Raw genomic sequence first — 25,229 nt, 5'->3', positions numbered from 1 at the left:
GATGGTTTGGGCTGGGTCCCGGTTTACAGTGCTGGTTAGATAGCTACGTAAATATGGAGTGTCGTGAAAGTCAGTCAGTAAATTGTCAACCAAATGTAACGTTACCTACAGAAAAAATATGTATTATATAATTATACTATTGTATTATCTGCGAGACATCCCCCCCCCCCCTCCCCCACACCCACAGTCTGAGTCAGAACGATAGTTCAACTTGACTAACAGGGTGAAGTAGGTATCAGTTTCCTTTTTTTCCTCCCTCAATAATGTTATTTATGTACGTTATCATTATGTAAACAAATGCACAAATGTTTGCTGCAACGTTTCTGAATGAATTGAAGTATTAATAAATAAGCAGATAATTAAATTAGATGTCCATAACATTTGTGTTTTTAATTAGCATAGCCTAAATAAATATGAATTCAAGAAGTTAAATACTGAATTAATGACACATTTATTAACACTTTCCGTGCCACTCACGAGATTTCTCTGGTTTTTTTTATAGGTGGTTGCGTGCCACTCACGAGATTTCTCTGATTTTTTTTTATTTTTTTTTTTTGCAATCTGAAAAATTATTGCATCACCCGAGCCTACCCGAGTATAGCCGAGCTGCGCCGGTGATCACTGTGGAAAAAAGCGCCCCCTGTCGTCTCCCAGATGACATAAGTGATTTTGGAATGGACTCAATGAAAATGAATGGGGGAAAAAATCTGGTACTCCACATTTTCCAGTTCACTGATCCAGCCGGGGTTACCACAGTTCATTCTGGAGCCTCAGATCCCCGCGGATCATGGAGATCTACAGTCTCGCGTTGGATCCATACACTTATCGATTTTTTTTGAATGGTGATCAGGAATTGGAATATACCAGTTGGATACCATCTGATGTCAGGTAAGGACTCTATGTTATCAGTGGTAGGATAATCAGAGTAAGTTTGATGAAGTTATAAGCTGTTTTGTGAAATGTCTTCTTTCGGTTTCACTGTAAAAGTCTGTGAGGAAATCAACGGAGCGATTATCAGTGCGCGGCCGTAATGTGCTTGCGTGCACGTATAATATTGATCATCTAGCGCAGACCTGGGCATTGTACGGCCCGCGGGCCGGATGATTCTGACCGGCCCGCGAAAGATTACATGATAATTAAAAAAAAAAAAAAAAAAAAAAAAAACGTTTTTAATTTTTTTTTTTTTTAACTTTTTTCTTTTCATGTCAACGTTCACACGCACAACATACGCTTAGGAGACATGCTCAGAAGATGTTGGTTCTCTTTGGATCCACCTACATATGTGAACAGACATTCTCATTCTCGTTTACCAAGTCCAGGTACAGATCCTCTCTCACTGATGAACATCTGGCAGCTGTGCTTCGCATCTCCACCTCAGACATGCAACCTGACTTTGATGGACTTGTTAAAGCTCAACAGAGACTAGATTTCTCACACTGAATGAAACAAAAAAGAACCGAAGAACACTAAAATGTGGAAATATAACAAGTGAAATGGGACACTTGATATTGTTTTTTCTTAAATGTTTAATATAGGCATGTAAAGTAAAAAAGGCTACAAAACTGGGACACTTTTCTTTACACAGTTCAGTGACATGTCTTGTTTATTTTTGCTATAAGATGATGTGATGTCTTTAGAAAGCTAAGAAAATCCTTGTTTCAATAGTATATGAAACTCAAAATGCCCTTTGTTATTAATGTTTCACATTTTGTTTATCATTTTGGAAATAAATTCTATTTGAATAAATGATATTTTTGAAAGCTAACCTCACCTTTTAATTGCCAAATAATAACATACACTCTTACCAGGGGTCAAAACAATGCCATTTACTGCTTTTTATATAGAAATAAAATGTATATTATGCATAATTGAGTTTGGAATTTTGGCCCGGCCCCCCAACATATTTTCAGTTGCTCATTCGCCCCCCCGGGAAAAATAATTGCCCACCCCTGATCTAGCGTTTATTTGAAAACGATTCATAAAAAGGCCGACGAATATCAACGTTGTGGAATATTCCACTAAAAGACGATTTTCATAGAATGCTCCAGAATGAGCTGTTTTTTATATCAAAACGGGGGCTTTTCTAACTGCTCTGAAATGGAAACGATGCGATAAAAAAACAATCTGCCTTCACAGCACTGACTGGAAAATAGTATTTGATAATGCGATGGGCAGATTAGACACATAGCCATAATTTAAAACATAGATTAGGCGATATTAACGTTAACATTGGCGCCGATGGTGGCATTCAAGCGGTAAAACAAAAAACCAGGCGTGGCGCTCAAAGTGTTAACAGGCTGAAAGTTAAAATGAATAAAAAAACAATTAGCCTATTTAATAGGCTTAAACACTGCGTAAAATATAGGCTAAGCATGGTAAAAGGCAACTTTTTTTTTAGGCTATAGCCTTCTAAAACAGGCTAAACTTCGTTTTGGCTTCTTGAGTTCACATTTCTTTGGTTTGCAGTGGTGCATCTGCGGGCCAATGTTCCGAGACATATTACATTTTATTTGTTAGGCTATTTGAATACACCAGCCCTAAATGGTGGATTCAAATAGCTTAACAATTATACAAATATATAAATATGTCTCGGAACATTGGCGGGGACACTGGACAGCCAGCTGAAGCGTGTGGGCCATACATCCCAAACTTTGTAATCCTGCGTCTTTCATGCATTTGACCACGTTTCGGGCATTATCTCGGAGTATGACATGAATATTTTCTTTCGGAATATGCCACGTCTGGAACATATTCTCGAATGCTGTTGCCATGCCAGCGCTGCAGCAGTATGGGAGCCGGAGAACTCTTGGGAATGCAGGAGCGTTTTACGGAGTTGGAAGTCTGCGTCAATCCACTGAGCTGTCAAACTCAGCATTGACATGGGGCTGACATCAGAGCTCCAAATATCACTGGTAAAGCTAATTGAAGAAACATCTTCTTTCAGAAGGCTATCACTGCCTGGTAGAGCTCGGGTACAGGGCAATGTCTGAAAAATACGTGCGACCTGGGAGAGTGTAACGCGGTCGTCGAGCCCTATTATTATTTTCTCATATATATATATATATATATATATATATATATATATATATATATATATATATATATATTGTTTTATTTGTAAGATATATATTTACTGTTGACCGGATAGTTTTATTGTTCGCCCGTATATGCTCCTTGTATCGCCGCTGCTTACAGCACGCATTGGAACGGAGACAAAGTTATACCGTTAGTTTTGTATACAGCCCAGCCACTCAACACATATTGAACGGAGAAAAAGATAACCGTTAGTTGGAGAATAAAAGTGAGGAGAGAGGTGTTTTGCTACAGCGCTGTGTAACGTTGGTGTCACCAAGGGAGAGGAGGGAGGGATATAAATACTCCCGCATCGATCTGCCGACGGCGACGGGCAGGGAATAACGGAGAAAGAATAGACCTTTAGACTGAGTTCGGTTGAGGCTGAACTCATATAGCAACCAACAGACTTTAGGTGATAGCCTAATCTATACCTTTCTGTTGAACTCATTCTAATTATTAATCTGGACCTTCAGAACATGCAGTATTATTAGTTTGCTCAAATGTCGTGGCCTCACACAGCCAACTGCAGGTCTCGCCATCTCAGGTGCCAACTGCAGGTCTCGCCATCTCAGGTGCCAACTGCAGGTCTCGCCATCTTAAAGATGACAGAGCATACATATGCAGCATCCCCCTGTTGGGGTTGCTCAATGCTGTAAAATATTACATAAATGTGTTTTTATGAATAACGATATTTGAGGAGCCTAATAATATTGCTACAGCATGCAATTCTCTGAGATGGGAGGCTCCGCCTCCGGGCGAAACCATCTATGTGACGTCAGCAACAAAATGGCGGCGCCCATGTTGATTTATGCTACATAAATGGACATAACAAATAGTTTTTTCTTAGAAACGCCTTATTTTTATAACGTGATTTTTCTGTGGTTTATCTAAATACAAATTTTATGCTATGACTATGTTTATATCGCTATGCTTCATCTCCCCTTTAATCAAGATGCATAATCACATTGCATGCGACTATGAATCACATCATCACTCCTACCACTGATTTTATACTATTTGAAGCCTGACGGATAATGGATTGTTGGGGCACATTTTTTTAAAGGATCCCTGGGATTTGGTTATCAAAAAGTGGTGCCAAAGATAGGGAAAGAGAGAGACTACTGTAACTATAAGAACAAGATTCATAACAGGCGTTGCATAATTAAATATCGTTCAGTTATCAGGACACGTGAGAGCCATAGGGAGGTGTAGTCTGACGTCACTGGTTGTTCCACTCGTATAGGGATTTAGCATTGGGAAAATGGATTATCGGCTATTGTAACAATTCTGCCGCATGGAAATTGAAAAGCTTTCCATTTTTGCACAAAATGAGTTCCCTTCTATCGCTAACATTATTGTTTAAGCATTTTTGGTTGAAATAAAATTTGGCGATTATTTTTTATGATTAATTGCGAATATTTTCATGTTGAGCTATAGATTGTGGATGAATAAGCACAGAAAGGTACACCATGCAAATGTTAATGCTTTATTTGTTTTAAACGAGACGATTTAGAAATGGGCAAATAAATTGCGTTGGACAGGGGGTGGAACACGAAAAACGGCAATGACGTAACCACTACACCTCCCTATTATCGTGGCCACGAGCACGATACATAGCGATAATATCGTCCCATCGTCCAAGCCTAGTTAAAACCAAGGAGGATTTATAATTCTGATTTTAACATCATGGTGATCAATGAGGCAGTCTAATTGAAATATAACCTGGATTTGGATTTCAGAATGAGTTTTTTGTTCTTGATTTATTGTGATGTTTCTTCTTGACTTGTTTAACCCATTCCCCGCCAATGACGAGTACATTACTCGTTATTGGCTGCCAATTGTTGGACGCCAACAACGATTATTTGATCGTTATTTCTATTTATTCGCTATTTCCATTCATAATCCATCCAGGAAGGCTGTGTAACCATAGGGAATTAGTCTGAGATCGCAAAAGTCCAATACCGCCGCCTGGTGGTATGCGGCTGATGTTGCACTCCCTTTGAGACTGTGTATCTCTCTGTGTGTCGATGAAAGTCCTCCGGGCGGACTTTTCTAGTAGCCTCCACCCGATCGCATTGAATAGTTTTCGGGACCCCCGATTCATTATGCTGTGGTGGGTTATGTCGTGGCCCAAATGGACATACGATCTACCAGATGGCAATCAAATAATTGGAATATTCTTTTTGGAATCTCACCGGCCACAGGTAAGAGCAATTTAACGTCAATTTCAGCTTGATTGTGCCTTCTTTTCATAGCCATCGCCCCGATCAGTGTGCTGTTGTACTAACGAATGCCATTATTGACAATCAATTCATCAGAAACGACCCGCCCCCCTTTCATGCATTCATGATGGAACATAATATACCGATCATATGCATTTGAATTTTTTATTGTAGCGTGTATAGGGACGAAATGCCAATGGATTAAGTATAATATGCGGCGCGGCCTATTACTAGCCTCCCAGGAATTACCCTAAACCGCTCTAAAATCATACTTATATTCACGACTACGGTATAAAACGGGAATGTATGGATGGAAAAAGTATTCCTTTTTCACATATTGAATGATAGATACCAGTGTTTCCCCTGAAAAAAAATTCAGCAGCGGTGCTGTGCCTCTAGGGGGGTCCGGGGGCATGCTCTCCCGTAATTAGATTTTTTTTACATTTTAAAGTTAAATGCATCAATCTGGTGCACTTTGAGAGCAAAATAAAGAGGCTAGATCTATGATGAACTTTGTGCTCAAAACACAAAATCGACTAGACTGCAGTGCTTTCTCCCTGCAGCCTTTTCCTCAGGTCAGTCTTTTACATTAAGCACCCCCCACAGCCCAAATGAAATGATAAAAAAAATAAGAATAAAAAAAAATATATATAATTTTTTTTTAATAGTCTAGTCCTAATTCAGCAGTGGGCGCAGCGCATGCGGGAAGCACTGGATACTCGATGTCAAATGGGGCATAGTATTGCATCCATAGCTATATAATATATATATAGTTATAGCCCTGCAAACAAGGTGAGCGACTCCCATCGTTTACAGCGGTGGAAGTAGCTACTACAGGATAAGGCTAATAGCTGGCCTGGCAGTCAATGAGTTAAAGAAGATTTGTCCAGCCCATGGGGACATTAACTTGTGATTGCAGGCTTAAAGGCTTTACAAATAAATTGTATTTGATCCTATGGTTAAATTTTTCACTTTGAGACCTAAGTGATGTTAGGAATAGGTCTATCAGCAGGCTACAGTGTAATAATTGATTGAAATAACACAGATTAATACATTTGTATTATGTATGTAATATGTTACATAATATACTGTATGTAAAGAGGACAATTACATTTAAATAAATATACACCTACCTTGTTTTATTCAATGTGTTCGAATTACTGGTAGCCTACATTTAGGTCAGATAATTATTTTCTTTATAAAAACAAGATTTGATCTTCAAAAAATATTTGTCTAAAAAGAGGTCTTGAAAAAGGGTTGTTACTCAGTGTTCATCCACTGAGTACATTACATTACTAGTGTATGCTATTTTTTTTTGCGTGTCAATTGCAAATAAAAGAAAACCTCTCATTTGTAAAACACTAAGGGCGGGATCCACAAAGAATGAATTGCACGGTGCTAATTGCACCCTTACTTACAATTCATTATGAATTGAAAATGGGGGATACTGATGTAAACAAGACGAAAGTCTTTCTCTGGTCTGTATCCCCTTAACAATTGTGTGTATTGAGCTGTACTGTATTGTACCCATTCTGCAATCTGTTAATACAATTTTCAATCAATCAATCACCTGCGCGGTACGCAGGTGATTGAGTGTATTGAGTACGGCTCAATACACACAATTGTTAACACAGACTGCCAGACCCGAGATTTCTCAGGTTAACTTGCCATGCAAGATTTCTCTGGTTTTGGTCATTTTTTTTTTTATTCGATTTTTTTATTCATTATATCTTCACAGACCTTGGTGTCTGAAATCCCAAAAGCGCAATACCGGCTGCATCCTGCTAGGTGGCAGTATCGCCCACCCTTTGAAACCTTTTTTCACACTGGGTGTTACATCTAATTCCCTCCGGGGCGCAGTATTTTGCTTCAGGCAAGTCTAGCGGTTCACCCGATAACATTGAAACGCGTCCAATGGCCCTCGATGCATGTGTTGTGCCGGATTATGTCGGGGACCCAATGGACACCAATACTGGAAATCGCGATCAGGCAATTGGAATATTCTTTTTGGGATACCTCCTAGTAAAGGTAAGGACTATATGACATCAATTTAATCCTACAATGATTTCATATCGATCCGGACAATCAACATATATAGTATTCAAAACGAATGCTGTTACTGGCGATCAAAGCATAAATTGGAAATAGTAGCGTGTACAGACAGGCGAGCAACGCCAACGCTTTTAGCTAAATTCATGTATTGCTCCATAGCGCAGTTTTCAGGAATTACCCCGGATCAGTCCTAAACTATACTTATATTCACCACGGGATAATGCACGAACGTATGCATGAAAATATTATCTATTTTTTGCATGTTCGACGGAAGAAAGTCACTGTCAAATGACCATAGTATTGTCTCCATAGCTATAATATAGATATAGCTCTCCAAACAGTGAAAATATGCTAGCACTTTAGCCACAAGGACCAGGCTAATGCCCAATGTGTTAAGCTCCGTCGCAGCACAGATGGCTTTCACTTTCACTTTTAGAGTAGATTTCACTTCACGTGACTCACTTCAGAAAGTAAGAAGGCTCTAGACAGGTTACACAACCATCAGGTTACACAAGGATGGCGGAGGATTTGGCAATATTTCGGAATTCAACCCAATGCTAATAGGGAACTTGCTAACGTTAATGAGGCAATCTATAAACTTTGTATGATGAAGAAAGCAAACCACAAGGGACTGGAAGGGAGCTCACAGAACAGAGCAGACCAGCAACAGTGAGTGCGTTTGCACGATGCACTAAATAGAATGAATGTGAATTGCATTTACACATAGTGCTTTTTCAAGACACTCAAATGTACAATTTACAATGTATGATAGAAATTGCCTCCTTCACCACCACTGTGTAGCACCCAACCTTGGGCTACGCAGGCTCAACGGCTGCCATTCACACATACACAATGGCTGAAAGGCTCAGGCGACAGGGATTGATATCAGCCAATTAAGGGGACGGGATGATTAGGTGGCCTTGATGTCAGAGACCAGATTGATGAGAGGGAGAGTGAGCATGCATGTTGTAAGTATGCATGGTTTCATATGATAACACCGTCTTCATAGCTGATCAACCGGAGGGAAGCCAATACTGATGTACAATTTTGCTAAATATAAGTAAATATCAGCCAATAATATCCGTCGACCGATATATATTTTTTAGCTCTACTAAAAAAATAAATCTTTAATGTGTAGAATGGAAAACGAAATTAACCGAGCTAAAAACAAAATGATCTGAATGGAAGGGGACGGAGCAGAACAGTGTATGGAGGCTGGGGAGAGGCACTGATCTAAAACCAGGACTGTGGAGTTAATGAAGTGGTCAAAGCAGATGAGTGGTAAATCCTCAACTCTGCCTCAACTCTGCGGTCTGCTCCACTACAACCAGATGGACACAGTATGTGTGTCCCTGGCTCTCAGGGTCACAGGAAGAGCTGAAGGGAGATGACGAGGATCTCTGTCTGTCTGTCCCTCTCTCAGATATAAAAATCTGCATGAGAGAGAGCGAGAGCGAGAGCGAGAGAGAGCGAGAGCGAGAGAGAGGGAGAGAATCAACGAGTGTGGGAGAGCGACGGAAAGAGAGAGTGACAGAGAGTGATGGTGTGTAACCTCTGAATCCTGTCTATCCTCCCAACGCCATCTGTCTCGGTGCCACTGTAGAGAATGACAGCTCCTGACCATGTGATCTTGCCATGTGACCCATGGCGCTAGGAGGAACGGCAAGGAGGGGACAATATCGCCATGGGAATGTGGAGGACGCATGGGGATGTGGTACATGAGCGGTGAACAACGGTGTGCATTTGCACAGTTGCTGTGGCGAGATATAGTGAATCCTGTAGGAGGGAGACATGGCTGTCTATTAGCATTCTCTATATATGCGTGAAGGGAAATTCATACTTCAAAAAATGTACTGTTCTTTAGGGGAGAAAGAACAACATTCTGGACATGGCACTTCTTTATGGGTGATTTCATGAACTTTTAAATAACCCGTTTGAACTACTCTCAGTGAACACAGCGCCTTCAGTGATTGGCCTCCTCACACCCGTTTCAGCCGGTACATCCAGCTGTGTGGAGGGAGGGTCATTCTACACCAGTTTCAGCCGGTACAGTACATCCAGCTGTGTGGAGGGAGGGTCATTCTACACCCGTTTCAGCTGGTACAGTACATCCAGCTGTGTGGCGGGAGGGTCATTCTACACCCGTTTCAGCTGGTACAGTACATCCAGCTGTGTGGAGGGAGGGTCATTCAATTTCCTTTTTAACTGCACCCATTTTCTAAATGATGGGACCAACGTGTGATAGCTCAATTTACACATATTGCGCTTGCGGATTCACACCACAAAGAGAAGGGGGGGGTAACCAAGAACTGGAAGGCAACAAACCATGTCTGTCCCTTCTGATCACCAATATTGTTGTGCACACGTGACGGTATGAAATTCAAGCTGCCAATGTACAATATGGGCTTTTCTTTTCTTCACAAGCAGTGGCTCCTAACTGTACTGTATGCTCCGTATGGCTAAGAGTGAGGATACAAACTCAATGATCAAGTACCATCAGTGGAAAAATACAGTAGGCTTCTGGATATCAAACTGCTTTTGTGGAAACTGTACACACTTAAAGTCAACTTATTTTGCAGTACAATGTTACTATCTACTAAATAGGATAATTCTGGACATCTATCCCCCAATTTCTGTGTTTGATCAATAGAGCCCTCTCAACTCGATCCATACTCCGGCTAGTAATCACAAAACGAATGTAATGTAAAGTAAAGGGGACACTTTTCAAGTCTGTAAAAAGGCACACATTTACTCCAGAGTACACCCAAAGGCAACAAAAGGCCATGCCAGTCTATTGGAGGGAATTTGAGCCGTTATCTCGTAATTCTGCAGTCAAACTGAATCCTTTTGCTAACGCTATCTTCTGTACCAGGAAGGTAACTGCAGCAGCGGAGTGATACTTTATATATGCAAGCTTGAGTAGGGTACACACTAGAAACCCAGACCAGTGCATTCATGCATTCTGCTCTTCACATAATTCAGGGATATGGGTCCAGAGATTCAGATAATTATCTCTCTGATATAAGCTAGCCGACTGCTCTCACATAGGTTCATTTCACCATGATACTGCTCACTCTCTATCCATCTGCTTCTCCATCATTTCATTCTTCCACCCAGGCCTGCATCCTGCCCCGACTACAATCTCTCTGTCCACTCTTTCTCCAACCATTTCCCCTCTCTATCTATCTATCCATCCATCCATCCATCCCTAACCTCTCTCTTTCCCTCCAACACTCAGTCTGCTAGTGTAGGTTAAGACACCAATACAAATATATAAAACTATGGTAGGCATATAAGCGTCAAAGCAAGTCCTGAAATGACCGTACATGTATATGTACCAGTAATAATAATAATAATAATAATAATAATAATAATAATAATAATAATAATAATAATAATAATAATAATAATAATAATAATAATAATAATAATAACAAAACGTACCAGTAATAGGCAGAGGGTTGTCTCCTCCAGGGTGGGGGAACCCCAAACGACCTGCACAGAAAAACAAAACAAACATCGTCAGGACATTCGAAAAGCTTTCATGTCAATGTTTTGTGGGTTAGGAAATGTTTGCATTTGTTAGCAATGCTGGGGCAAGTCAGTGGGGTATACATTTTTTTTCTTTATAAAAAAAATAAAATGCAACCACTGGACAAGAGCCATTCAAAAATACTTGCTCCAGTAATAAGTAAAAGAAGAGTTGGAAAGGACTTCATTTTAGAACAGATAAACACTAGCTAGGAACATGCTCAAACGTCAAGGTTCCGGTTTGATTTGGTTGCTGCATTAGTCGTACTATTAGCATGCATAACGGAAATGTCCCGATTACCACTTTCTTGTTCTTTGAAGCTTCATTAGTAATTCCATATATCAGCGAATAATCAAAGCATCATTCTTCCTGCGTGCAACGTTTCAATGCGCCGTTTAATTTTATGGGGTAGATGGATTTACTTGAAGGTTCTCGTGACTCCTCGTCTGAGAAGAACTGCTTTTCAAAATGAATGTTGGATTATTATTTCTATCTACATCTATATTTCTTATACTGACGTAGGCACATTTTCTAATCTATTCTTCATTTTAGCATTGAATACAATGGCATCCATTTGAATTGATGGTTTAATCACCTTCCATTAATAGGGCTAAAGTGGCTATAGGCATGATGTTGAGTAATACTACCACATTAGGCTCATTATTATAGCCTACTTCTATAGGTGAGCAACCATCTCACTTTTTCACACTCCCTATCTAGTACTTCTCTCTAAGCTTTATATCATACACGTTTGTATCAAGCCATGTGCCAGACCGGTTCACAATGCCAACCCCACCCCCAGTTACCGTGTGCGTGTGAGAGACACACACACACACACACACACACACACACACACACACGTTACGATGCCAAACAAGCATCAAAGTTCTGCTGGGCCATGCTGGGCTGGCTTGCTGCGGAGGGATAATGAGGAGAAAGAGCTGAAATAGTACAACCATTGTTGTGCGGGTATGGAACACTCTTGCGATTGGTGCATTCCAACGCCTGGGTCAGACGGAATTCTACTGGCCCCTCCCTCACCCCTACACCTCCCCTGTTCAGCCCCACAGCAGTCTGGGCAGACATGGCACAGGGCACAGAACTAGAACTCCTAGAATGTGATGAACGGGATGGGGCGCCAATGGTTGTACTAGTCACATAGCAGAGCCTCTGGGACTATGGAGGAGTCAGTTGGGACATTAAAAGGTAGAATCTGTAGTGCCATCAAATGGTGGCCTCTAGGCAAAAGTGCTCCTCTTGGTATTGCACCGTTTGTTTTGTTTAAATATTTTCTTTGATTTGATGCGTGAGTTGGAGTTGAGTGGGATAGGGGAGGGGTTGCTATTGTAGGCCGCACCTCAGGCTCTGCCAAGAGAGGTTTGGAGAAGTTCACAGTGTAAGCTACTATATACATATATAATAGGGATGCACCGATATGAAAATTGGCCGCCGATACCGATACCGATTGTTCAACTAACACTATCGGCCGATACCGATACCGATACCGATATTTGTATATTTGTATATAAGTATTTGTAAATTTTTTTTTTTTTTTAATGAAACTACTGTATATTTGTATGTGTATGTTTGTATTTGTAGGCCTCTTTACTTACTTAAAAAAAGGAAACATCAAGAAATATGTTTATGGTATCACTATCTCTCTCCCAGTATCGTCTTGCGGCCTGCAGAGGGATACTATTTTCTCAACCAGAGCTTTCAACCAATGCAATGGAACCATTCTTGCGGCCTGCAGCAGGATACTATTCTCTCAACCAGAGCTTTCAACCAATGCAATGGAACCATTTTGATTGACAGTCGATTCGGCCAATTACGCCACACCGGTGACCGCTAGCACCCACCTCCTGCTGTCCTTACCACCAATCGGCAAGCGTTTATAAATTTTTCTACTTCCGGGCATTCTGTTTGCGAGAGCAGAACACACTTAGCTACGTTAGCTGGCCCGCCGACCGGCGCTCCACGCATGACCAAATGAGACATAATGATTTTACTGCAACAAATGTTATAATAAAACAAAGCCTTTCTATACATTTGTCTGGTTGAAAACTTTATTAACAGATTGCAGAATGTGTAGTTGGGTACGGAATGAGCAACGGAATGGAACCGAGCTATGAACGTACTAACGGAGTAATGCCTTGTTTACTGCTATCTTCGGGTAAATAATATGCTTGTTATTGAACGTGTAACACTTCATTTTAACAGCAGATACTTTCTTAAATGCCATCTTCCCGAGAGAGGGTGTTGACGGGGAGTTGTGTTATTAATAGCATTGAACAGCTAACCGAAAGCTAGCGTTAACTATTGTTAAAGGTTTAGCCATAACGTTACCTTGGCTAAAGTTGCGGCTATTCATAATGCAGCAATAATGACTGCAGACCTGCAAGCAAAGTACAGCAAGTTGACAAAGGAGTATTCCAACGCAAATCACATTTTCACCAGTAACGTTAGTCTTGCATCTAATAGCTAATAACGTAGCTACGTTAGCTGGCCCGCCGACCGGCGCTCCACGCATGACCAAATGAGACATAATGATTTTACTGCAACAAATGTTATAATAAAACAACGCCTTTCTATACATTTGTCTGGTTGAAAACTTTATTAACAGATTGCAGAATGTGTAGTTGGGTACGGAATGAGCAATGGAATGGAACCGAGCTAATGAACGGACTCGGAGTAATGCCTTGCTGCTATGGGTAATAATAATATGCTGATGTTATTGTCCGTGTAACACTAACTATATAACGCTAATGCCACAAAACGAATGCCTTGTTAATCATAAGTAGTTACTTTGATGCAGTAGATTGTGTGTGTGTGTGGGGGACGGCGGGCGTTGTGCAGGTAGATCGCGCGAGTGAACTTTTTTTTTTTTGCCTTTTGACGCTACACAAATTGATGGGTATTTATCGGCGACTGCTATCGGCACATTTGAGCTTATCGGCCGATAGGCCGATAGCACTCAACAAGGCACTTATCGGCCGATACCGATACCCGACCGATATATCGGTGCACCCCTAATATATAATATGGTATATACTAGAGCCCGACCAATTTATCGACCGATAATGGCCTGTCACAGAAATAGGTGCCGATATTAAAAGTTTTTTTTACAGAGCATGATGCAGAGAAAAATGCTTGGGGTAATTTAGAAATGTTGTCATCACAGTCTCTCCAGCAGAGTGCGCATTGACTCTCGTTTACATATAACTCAAAGTCATTGTTTACAATACTCATAACAGACTCAGCAGCACGGTCTGCAATCTGCATGGATCTCATAGCAAGCTTGATAGAGCAGAGAATACGTGTTTAAAGTTAGTAGAGAGGACATCAGACGTGTTGCCAGTGACTTCACTCATTATGTTGTTTTTTTAATATGCCTACCTATTACCTAAATATAAAGATAAATACATGATTAGTGAAGATTAAGCTATTTAGAATAGAATATATAGAATATAACATGCAATGCAAATTAGTTTGGTTCCAGCTCAAATATAAGTCAGTTAATGTTTCACACTTTATATATATATATTTTGTTTACATTTTACAGGGTGGAAGAGGTAAAGTGTAGGACTACAAAAAGTATACATATATGTATGAAGAATATCGGCTGATATATAGATATTGAAATATTTTACACCATAATATCGGTATCTGCTACTCGGACTCTATTATATACTATACAATATATATATAGCTATACATTATAATATAATATATAGGCTATATAGAGTATATTATTATAGTGTGAATTTCTCTAAACCTCTCCTGGCAGAGCCTGAGGTGTGGCCAAGAGTAGCCACCCTATGCCCACTCCAACCCACACATCAGACCAAAACAAACAATGTAAACAAAGTGCAGGGCTCTTTTGCCTATAGATGTCACAGTGTGGCTGCATTACAGATTCTACCTTTAATCACAGTAGCACATTTTTGAACAACATAATGCCAGACTCCGGCAAACCGATATTCGGCCCCTGTGCCACGATGGTGTTCTGTATACCACGTGTCAAAACATTCAGCTTTGCACCGTGTCTATAATTGGTACTTGGTGTGCTTGTGCACACACATACATGCTTGCAAGTATAAACACACACAGCAGCGTGCGTCTGAAAGGCTGTACTGTATGTACAGTATGTGTATGTGTGTCTGTTCTATGAACTATAGATGCATGCTGCTACAGTAGCAGTCAAATTGCACGTGCATCCACACACCAGTCGGGGAGCTGAACAGAGGGATCCTTTCTATCAGTCAGGACAAAGCTGGAAGTCATTCAAAGCCACTTCTACTGTAGACATTTTCTCTCGTTCGCTCTCTCCCTCTCTCTCTCTCTCTGAACTGAAAGATGTGCGTTCTCTTTGTGTATGTAAATGTTAATGTGTCTATGCGAGCCGTCTATGCATGCATTAGCCCGTGTGTGTGTGTGTGTGTGTGTGTGTGTGTGTGTGTGTGTGTGTGTGTGTGTGTGTGTGTGTGTGTGTGTACGTTGTACATATTGGCGCATGCGTACAAGAGTGACTGTTGCCCCGCACTGCTCAGCAGAGAATAATGCACTATAATTATATCTTTATAAAGAAAACAGAGGGAGGAATACAGACTATGTCTCACTGCTGCAGGCAGCACTGCAATTATGAAAACAGGGAATATACAGTGAAGGAAAAACGCACGGGATATGAGAGGCAGCGCGGCTGTGTGACGCATACTGTATATACTGTACTCTGCCAGCAGCGGAGAAGGGGCTATGAACGAGATTAAATGTTACGACGAGTTAAAAGAGGGCGACAGGGAAGTACTGGTAAGAGGGCACAATACAGCCAGTGTCAAACTGCCACGCAGACGTGTCGAGACTTGAGCTAAAAAAGAGATAGGATGGTGATGGGAGAACAACAACAACAGAGCTGCAAGAGTCAGAGAGTAGTGACAGATTGTGATGGACAGAGTAGTGAGAGTAGCGATTAGTCGGTTGGATATTTGCCATTTCGATATACAGTAAATCGGCATCAGCCAATAACATGCCTATTGCCAACAAGAATGTTGTTGTGTCAATCCTGCAAGTGTCAAGATCATTACATTTATTTAGTTTTATAAATGTTGATTTTAAATAATAAATAGATTGCAGATCTAAAGAAAAAAAGAAGATATTTAGTTGTGTCTCATTTGTTATTATTAAAGTGTATTTTTATCAGATGCAAAAAAATTATTATATCGCCATGATATTGGCTATCTCTAAATATTGGTAATTGAAAAACCCATATTGGTCGACCACAGTCAGAGAGACAAAGAATAGGTAGGGCTGTCAATTGTCCCCAAGAAATGTTACTTGTTTATTACACAATGTTACTTGTTTATTGCACAATGTTGTTCTATTGGATTCTATTATATGTTATTGCACATCGTTGCAGGCAAGACCACCCGCATTTCATTGTATGCCGTGACAAATAAAACTCTTGACTTGAATACCATTCAACTATGACGTGAAATGGTGCACATTTTAGTGAAAGTGGATTATTAAAAGGTACAATTGACTATTACCGAAGGAAAGCAGGGCACAGACACACATTAATTGTGTGTTTTATCGGCTATGATGGGTAATCTTATTGGAACTACCAGTAGCCTTTGTAACACAAAGGTTTATAGCAAACTAGAATCGAATTCATCAAATAGCCTAGATAATCATGATGAATTTAGAACTGGCAATTGAACTGACAAATAGGATGAAATGAAATGTGTACAATGAGTACAATACAGTTTGGCAGTATGATAATAATAATAATAAATGTGATTTATATAGTGCTCTTCTAGAACTCACTTTATAACAAGAGGCAGCGGTACGACAGACAAACATGAACACAAACACACTAGGATGGGTGGGGGAGGGGCTAAGAGAAGGCAGTGGAGAAGAGACGGGTCTTGGATTTAAAAACTGAGAGGGATGAGTCTCTGATGTCTTGGGGAAGAGAGTTCCAGAGGATGGATCATATCAAAGATGCTTTTGGAAATGTTAATTTGAATACCGTAATTCCTCTAATAGTAACCGGTATTCAATTAAAAACCGGGTCTCTATTAATGACCGGGTGCGCTGTTGAGCTAAGCAATTATAAGCCGGCCTCCTAATACAAGCCGGGTTTCATGTATATTAGAGGAATTACGGTATTTCCCTCAACGGATTTACCATAGGCAATATATTTTGTTATTGTTGTTATATGCTGGCCTGGCTGCGCAGTAAATACCATATAATGGTATGGTGTTAATGTTTACCAAGAGAGTAAGCCGACCTCAGAATTGTATAAAACGAAGTTATTATTATTATTATACCAGTATTGTGATTGCACTATTTTACTTTATTTTACTTTTTTTGACCACCTGTAATTGCACTGTTTACTACCGTATTTCATACAGTACTTGGTTTCAATAAATGAACCCAGTACATTTTACTGGGTTCAAACTGACACAAAATGTTGATTTATTCATTATGATCTGTTTGAAAATTTGAAATATAGGCCTCTCTTATACATGCCTCCTCCTAATACAAGCCTGGTATCCGCTACAATTGAAACAAATACAAGCCGGGGTTACTATTAGAGGAATTACGGTATAATAAATATCCTCACAGGCCACTGAAAAAGTTGCCGCAGGACAGATTTGGGCCCACGGGCTGCATGTCGATGCATGAGTATGTCGAGTATCGTGTAGACTAGAGTATTTTTAACCAAGATACAGTCAATTGTTGTTTCCTCTTACCTGCTCCATATCAATTGCTCTGTTATTATAGTAAAGACAGAGATACATGTACACAATATCATTGAAAAGGTGCTGCTAGGACTCCTGGGCCCTCATTTATCAATGGTGCGTACGCACAGATATGTGCGTAAACCGTGCGTACGGTCATTTCTAAGCAAAGCGTGTGCTTGAGATTGTGCGTATATCTAATATCTACACAGCTCAGACCGTGCGTACATGTCACCAAGCGGTAGAATATGAAGACTGCACGCACCATGAGACGGACTTTCATGCATTCGTTTCAACACTGACGTGTTCTGTATGACCCGTAATTCATTATAGTTAATTGTAAAATAGCGACAGTAGTGTAATTATTGTCAAACCCTATAAATAGCATTTGGAATAGGTATTTCTTCCCGAATGAATGCAGCATGGTTTATATATAGCGTTATCGGAATACTATGGGGTGCGCTGAACAAAACACACAAATGCCATCCCCATGCACATTCAAGTCCTCTTCACCATCGGGTCTTTGGCCACCGGCACGGTCCATCGTGATATTGGAGATGGATCGAGCAATAGACGGTACAAATTCAGTTATGTGAATAGAAAGGGATTCCACTCAGTCAATGTTGCGATGCGCATTTGGCTGATACATGTCGTTGCTGGTGATCGGGAGGAAGGCACGCATTGTATTGAATTAAATTGTAATGTTATTACTGGGGTATCTAAAATATCACTTAAATGCAGGTGATCGGGGTTATCCACTGAAGCCATAGTTAATTGACTCCGACCAACCCAACGAACGACCCAACAGGAGTGCAATGCTCACGCGCGAACAAGAGCCCTTTAGAGCGCAGTTGGCCTGCTTGTTTGGCACAGGGGGGGGCAGACGCAGAACACCCACCTCTAAAGTCCAAACGCGATTAAATATTGTTTAAAATAAAAAGCGAGCGGCCGGGTGGCGTAGCGGAGATTGTGCTCGTCACCAATGCAAGAGGCTGCGGTCTCGACTCCCGGAGTCAGCATTGCCTGCGGCTTGGGCCGGTCGTCATACTAACTCGTTTGGCTGAGTTAGCGGGAGGGAAGTCGTGGGTGGTAATCTGGCGTTGTGGACAGCGACTCCTACAGGTCAGGTCTGGGCGCCTGCTCAGCGAAAGACAGGAAGTGGTGAAGGCAGCGTGACCTCCCACGCGTTACACTTCACCAATGAGAGTCCTCGCTGCCAGGTGAAAAGAGAGCCGCTGGCTGTCTCCGCATGTGTCGGAGGAAGCATGTGGTAGACCTCAGGGTTCCCTTGAACCGACCAGTAGGGGGCACATGCGCACAACGACCAGGTAGGGGAGGGGGGAATTGGCATAACGACAAATTCGGATGGGAGGAAAAGCATAGAAACATCAGGCGGAGAAAAAGAGGATACAAAAAATTCAAATAAATACAAAATTTAATAAAAAGCTAAATACTATTATTTTGTGCGTCATGTTTCCAAATAAGATTGGTCACAACGAAATGCTTTCTAGCTTCAATGTGTTGGTTAGAATAGATGACCTCCGTTGAAACTTCACTGAGAGCGAGATTGATCACGGAGGACTCGCTCTCAGTGAAGTTTCAAGTCCGCTTAGTCCATTATTCTACATTCCATGGGGGTGTTTCATTACCATATATGGTTAATTGGAGGCGGTTCTGTATGCAAATACTTAAAATCGTGCACGAGCGCGGAGCATAGAACAAGTGGCATTTATCAACACGCAGGTGTGCGTAGGACCTGTGTACGCACGTGTGATAAATCCCGTTTTTTTTCTGTGTGTAGAGACATTCTAAATTCCATGCTTAGGAACAAAAGTAGAACACTTTCGACGCATTATTGATAAATGAGGGCCCTGGTACTGCAGAGACTGAGAGGGAGAGATAACTTCAACACTACTCTATGATAGTAAGAAAGGTACTCATTAAAGAATGATCGAAAATCTCACTAAATGCAGCTTTAACAAGGATAACAGCTAGTATGTGGAGTGTACATGTAAACATAGTCTGTGTGGGCTCAGACTTTTCAGACAATGGGCTAATCAAAGCTAGCTCTTCCCTTTAGACCAATTACCTGGCCTTGTGGTCATCAACATCATTAAACTTAAGTTAACTGAAGCCATTGACCATATTCACACAGTGGACATGTTGCTCTTATGTCACCCTGTTCCCACCTTAGGATGGAAAGAAATCCTGACCTGAGCATGACATAAGAACAAAATGGCCACCGTGTGAATATGGTCAATTGGGAGTGTTATTCTATTAGGTTAGTAAATATACTGTGGCCTACAGTACCTTGGCTATATATACTGTGGCCTATACAAGGCTACTGTTAATCTAAGGATTCACAAGAGCCACTACTAGACTCAGGCTACTCACTTAATCACAGTCATTGTGAATGAAAAATAATAACAGTTAAAAAAGACAGAAACAGCTATGGTACTATTTTCTTTGGTTGCATAATGACTCCATACCTATACTTATTCCATTGTACCCCTATTCTATTGTTAAGCTATGCCACTGTGTGTGTGTGTGTGTGTGTGTGTGTGTGTGTGTGTGTGTGTGTGTGTGTGTGTGTGTGTGTGTGTGTGTGTGTGTGTGTGTGTGTGTGTGTGTGTGTGTGTGTGTGTGTGTGTGTGTGTGTGTGTGTGTGTGTGTGTGTGTGTGTGTGTGTGTGTGTGTGTGTGTGTGTGTGTGTGTGTGTGTGTGTGTGTGAGCAGCTGTTCAACACACAAACACACACCATCTGATCCACATATAGAGCTTCTAAGAACAGGGCAGGGAGCTTTTACTAACCGACACCTCTTCTTCAGAGACAGATGACTCCAATGTTTATCTTCAAAGCCTGGTTCCTGATGGCACTAGAAAATATCTCTAACTGGCTTGATCTTGAAATGTGAAGAAAAAAAAACACCTACACAACAGCTTGTATTGTTGCATGAGGCCATATGATCTCAACATGCTTTTTTACATTTCACTTTTATGACAAAAATAACCTGTGTGCGCTGCCGTCGCAGATTGTTAACATTCTTTAAAATGGCCGCTCGTACAATCCTACCTATCTGAAACTAATGACGTCCGACAGCTTCGCTTCCAGACAGGGTTGTGAGCAGAGTAGCCCAAAAATAAGCACTTCCAGCGCCCTCACAAATCCCCATCTTAAATAGAACACACAGCGCCTAAGCCCGAATCATCCCTGAATGCTGCCCCTGCCGCCGCCTCAGAATGCAGCAGACCTCATGCATATTCATGGCAGCAGCCCTCATATCCTCTCTCCTTGTGGGTTTTCCCTTCATCTTCTTTCCTTTTTGTTTATCGAAACGCATGGAAATTCAAACCTCAATACTACTTCGTTGGCATCATCACTGCTCTCTTCTCAAATGGCACCTCAGACCTATAGACTAGACAGTGGCCATGCTCACAGGCACGCCAGAGATTTGCTCTATTGACAAACTTTGTATGGCTTACATACAATTGCTCTATAACGAGCCGATGCGGATTCTGAGGGTTAAGTCAAAACTTGTTTGACTCGTCTAACTAATTGCATTGTGTTTTCTAAGGGATTAACAGAAAGGTCAAAGAGTCTCAACAAAGGCAGGTGGGGTGAAAACACAAGCCGCTGCCAAGAGATACAGTATAAAATTACCCTTTTCTCTTAACAAACGCTCGGTGCTGCCACCACTGGTCACCAACAAAACACACTGTTAACCTGAGAAAAGGGTAATTTCATACTGTATCTCAGCAGCGGCTTGTGTTTTCACCCCACCAGCCTTTGTCGAGACTCGGACCTTCCTGTTAATCCCTTCGAAAACACAATGCAAACTTGTAATAACGGGTTTTGACTTCAGAACATGCGCCGATTGGTTGTAGAGCTTTGTATGCAATACATATACAAAGCTCGTCAATAGAGCTAGCCAAAAATGAGAGTGTGATAAGATTTGGTCTTACTTCGCAGCACAAGCACAGTAACATAGTATGTGGAGACACGTATACACTTTAAAAGGTGCACAAAAATATAATAACGCACATCCTGTTTCTTGGTGCCGAGCCAAACTGTAAAAACAGTAGTACGAACAAAGCGGGGCTCACAACTCACTTTTCAATGCTCCAAAGGTCTTTAATTGTGATCAACAGAAAATGTTACACGTACGACGTTTCGACCCCCTTCCGGTCTTTTTAAAGTATAAAAGGTCCCATATTGTGAAAAACTCTCCGTTTTGTTTTAGAATGATTTAATACCCATCAGATGTACTGGCTAATGTGCTGAAACTGAATTATATGGTCCTTTGTCTGAGGTATTCAATATTCAATCACCTCTTACCATTGACATGCTGGAGTAGGGCTACCATCTACAAGCCACACATAGTGGATGCTGTGTACCTTTCAGGGTGTCCTGCTCGGCCCTCATGATGTCAATCAGTGAGCTCTCCAGAGTGTTCATGTTGAAGCCGTCAAATGACCTGGTGCGCTCCTGGAGAGAGAGAGAGCGAGAGAGCGAGAGGGAGAGAGAGAGACGAGGAGAGACTTGATTAAGATTATTATTTAAAAAGTTACTTTAACCCCAAAGTTTACCAAAAAAACAAGAGTCTCTATTTAGACAAATTTCTTTCTTCTTGAGTCACTTAAAAGGGAAGACGATTGCTTGCTTCACACAACCAGCACGACACGGGTCAAGCTGAAAGGCTGCTGAAAGGGGTCGTTCTCGCTGTGTTTTTTGACCCGACTCACTTACTTAAACATGTCAAGTCAACACAATGGATACAGATCAGTCAGCGACACGTGTGGCTGTTAAATGGGAGAATGTAGTGCAAACTAACACACAGCCAAGTGGGAGCTGGCCGGGTTAAAGAATGACTGACGTTAGAAAAGCACACACACACACACACACACACACACGGTCACACACACAAAGTAGCTTGCAGATAAGGGCCCTGTCATAATAACCCCGCCTAACCTAAACACTCACTCCAAACAAGCAGTGGCTTAACTTGTTTACAAACACAACACTGACGAGGTCAAGCCTAATACTGCTGAGGGGCTGGTGGTGGAAACTACTGTACAGGACTTATTGAACTAAGGAGAAGGAAGTCCCCAAAGTTGCCATTGCCAAGCTGATTTTCAAGTTCCAGTTGTTTGGTAAAAACCCACTGGAGAAACACTATGGAGGTGGAGCTTCTACCTCCCTCCTCTACTGCCGCAGGACGTCGTCGGTGACAGCATACGGTCAACGTCTCTTGTATCCCATGTTCACTTTAACACACAGATACCACATACTGCCCTTGTGACTAGCTAGCTATAGGGCTGCTGGTAAATTCCCCTACCCCTCACCCCTCAAGCCCCTCTGTGAGACAGGGATACCTATAGCAGTGTAGGCCTAGTACTGCAGCTAACCAGGAACAGCCTCCTCCTGACAACAACACATGAGCAGCCCTGCTGCCCTCCTGACTGATAACAACAGGCACGTCTCCCTGCTACCTTTGTAACCAGCCTATCTCTACAGTATGTGGTCAGGCGGTCTGTCGCTGGCTGACAACCGCGTCTAACCTAGCTTATCTGTTCCGTCTGTCCATCTGTCTATCGCTGTCTGTTTCTGTCACATTTAAAGAGCCAGCCTGCTCACCCTGCCAAGCCTAGTAAAGAGCACCGTCTCGACACAGACTAAGATAAGTAATGTGACAGAGTAAGCTGACAAACAGTAGCCTACCGGTACCTTATTTAGCCATTTAAGCTAATGGGCTGACCTAATGGGTCGACAACAGAGGTCAAAGACACAGTTAGAAAACGTCAGACCATATATACCGGTTTATAAGTCATATGAGAAGGCAAGCTATGCAAACAATGTACATGACACTTGGAAAACAATTGTCACAGAAATGTCTATCACCAATCTGCCAATAATCTCCAAATATTCTTTATAAAGCCCAAATCAGTCACAATCAGCTACTGTAAGTTTACTATTCTGGATAGAAAAGAAAACAGGTACAAGCCAAGACAAGACCAGACAAGTTTAGTTAAGCCAGAGCAGAACACGGCACTCACGCATGCATGTTTCAACAATGGGGAGTCGGGTAGTCAGTCAGTTAGGGATATCTTCTATTGTAGGCTGGCAAAAATAAGGTTTCCTTCTGTACAAAGTATAGGTGAGCCCTATAGATGGTTTTAGTGGAATTGCATTGCTAGGGAACAGCTTGAACTGACAGTTGACAACAACTGACAGGAAGTCAAATGTAGTACATTTTAGAAGGTTTATGCTGTCAAGTTGAAACAGTCTATACTATCATCCTACCACCTGGACCTGGTTGCTAATCTATGGTAGCTAACAAGATCAAAAACACTCTTGAATGAGAAAGAGTGCTCTATTTGAGTGCTCTAGGGGTTGAGGCTTTTAAAACAAAGGTACAGGGAAAGTATGCAAACCTGATCTTAAAGTGCTGTACTGTAAGTGCAATTTCTTTGTAAAAAAAAAAAGAAAGTGTTAAATAGATCTACATTCTCGCAGCAATCACTGATATAGAGTGTTTGGTCAGTAACATGGTTCTCCTAGTCTCTTCGCCTTGCGGTAAACAGAAAATAAATGTTCTGGTATCCCGTTCCCACTTTATCCAATCAGGAGAGAGAACTCCACAAAGTGGGCCATGGGTAGCAGGAAAAGCATGACGGCTTGCTCGTAAACTTTCTTTTTCCAGCTAAACAGTTCACTAAAGTATGTTCCTGACAACATTTTAGGCGAGAAATAGGATATGCAATTGCTAGATCTTAATTCGTATTTGATCTGCAATACCTAGTTTCACAGGAAGTTAGTCAAAATGCTGATATCAATTAGAGCACCGTTAAAATAATCGTTGATAAAAAATAAACACTCTTCAGAGTGGAGAGGAGAGTGAGAGGTGAAAGGGCGAGGGAGGGAAAGAGATACTGTAAATGTGCCATAGAGGCAGAAACTGACAGGGCTATGTCACTGAATAACAAGAATGACTAATGATATACATTCTGCATCCGTGTTGTTGTTGTGGGGGAGTTTCCTTTTGTGTCACGTGACGTCCCTCCATGTAACCATGTTCATTTGTTATTCTAACCCATGCATAGATAATGTAAAGTAGGGTCTGAATGACGTAAAATACTGCCGTAAAGTGGCAAAACTATGTTAACAAAACAAATGGCTGCAACAACAAAATGAATGTATTAAGAGGTTGGAGTCTGTTTTAGAGTTGTTGTTGTTGTTTACGTAATAGCCTAAGACTAGAACACTTGGATATAATGTTTGCCTATTGGTGCACAGCATCATGGGAGCAAAATCAGGAGGTGGAATATTAGGAGACATTGACACACACACAAGCACAGCCTCTGTGCTGCCGACTGCCATATTTCTAAGGTCTAGTGCTTTGAGAGTCAAGGGTGTTTCTCTTTTTCTTTTATATGAAAAGAGGGAAGCACACCCTCCTCCAACAGAAAGCTTCAAATAGAGGGTGCTGCTGCAGAGGTCATAAGGTGAGGAGGATGTTATTCGAGTAATAGAGAGGGCTATGAAACGATACGTGATCTAAAAGGGAATGAAGCGTCGTGGTGGTAGTACGACAGAATGCCAAGGAATAA

At 41.3% G+C, this 25,229-nt stretch overlaps 1 protein-coding gene across 2 annotated transcripts in view; it reads right to left on the bottom strand.

Moving 5' to 3' along the window:
- Positions 1-25,229, bottom strand: part of cpeb4b (cytoplasmic polyadenylation element binding protein 4b) — a 74,325-nt gene that overhangs the window by 24,955 nt on the left and 24,141 nt on the right. For both annotated transcript variants that reach the window (XM_084320265.1, XM_084320266.1), the window contains exons 3-4: positions 22,017-22,107; positions 10,794-10,844 (exon numbers count right to left, since the gene is read on the bottom strand). In XM_084320265.1, the coding sequence (XP_084176391.1) occupies positions 10,794-10,844; positions 22,017-22,107 (142 nt within the window). The remainder of the gene's footprint in view (positions 1-10,793; positions 10,845-22,016; positions 22,108-25,229) is intronic.

Source organism: Notolepis coatsorum, assembly GCF_963971535.1.
Source record: "Notolepis coatsorum genome assembly, chromosome: 8".
In the NCBI taxonomy this organism is placed as follows: domain Eukaryota; kingdom Metazoa; phylum Chordata; class Actinopteri; order Aulopiformes; family Paralepididae; genus Notolepis; species Notolepis coatsorum.
This window is presented reverse-complemented; position numbering and strand designations above follow the sequence as displayed.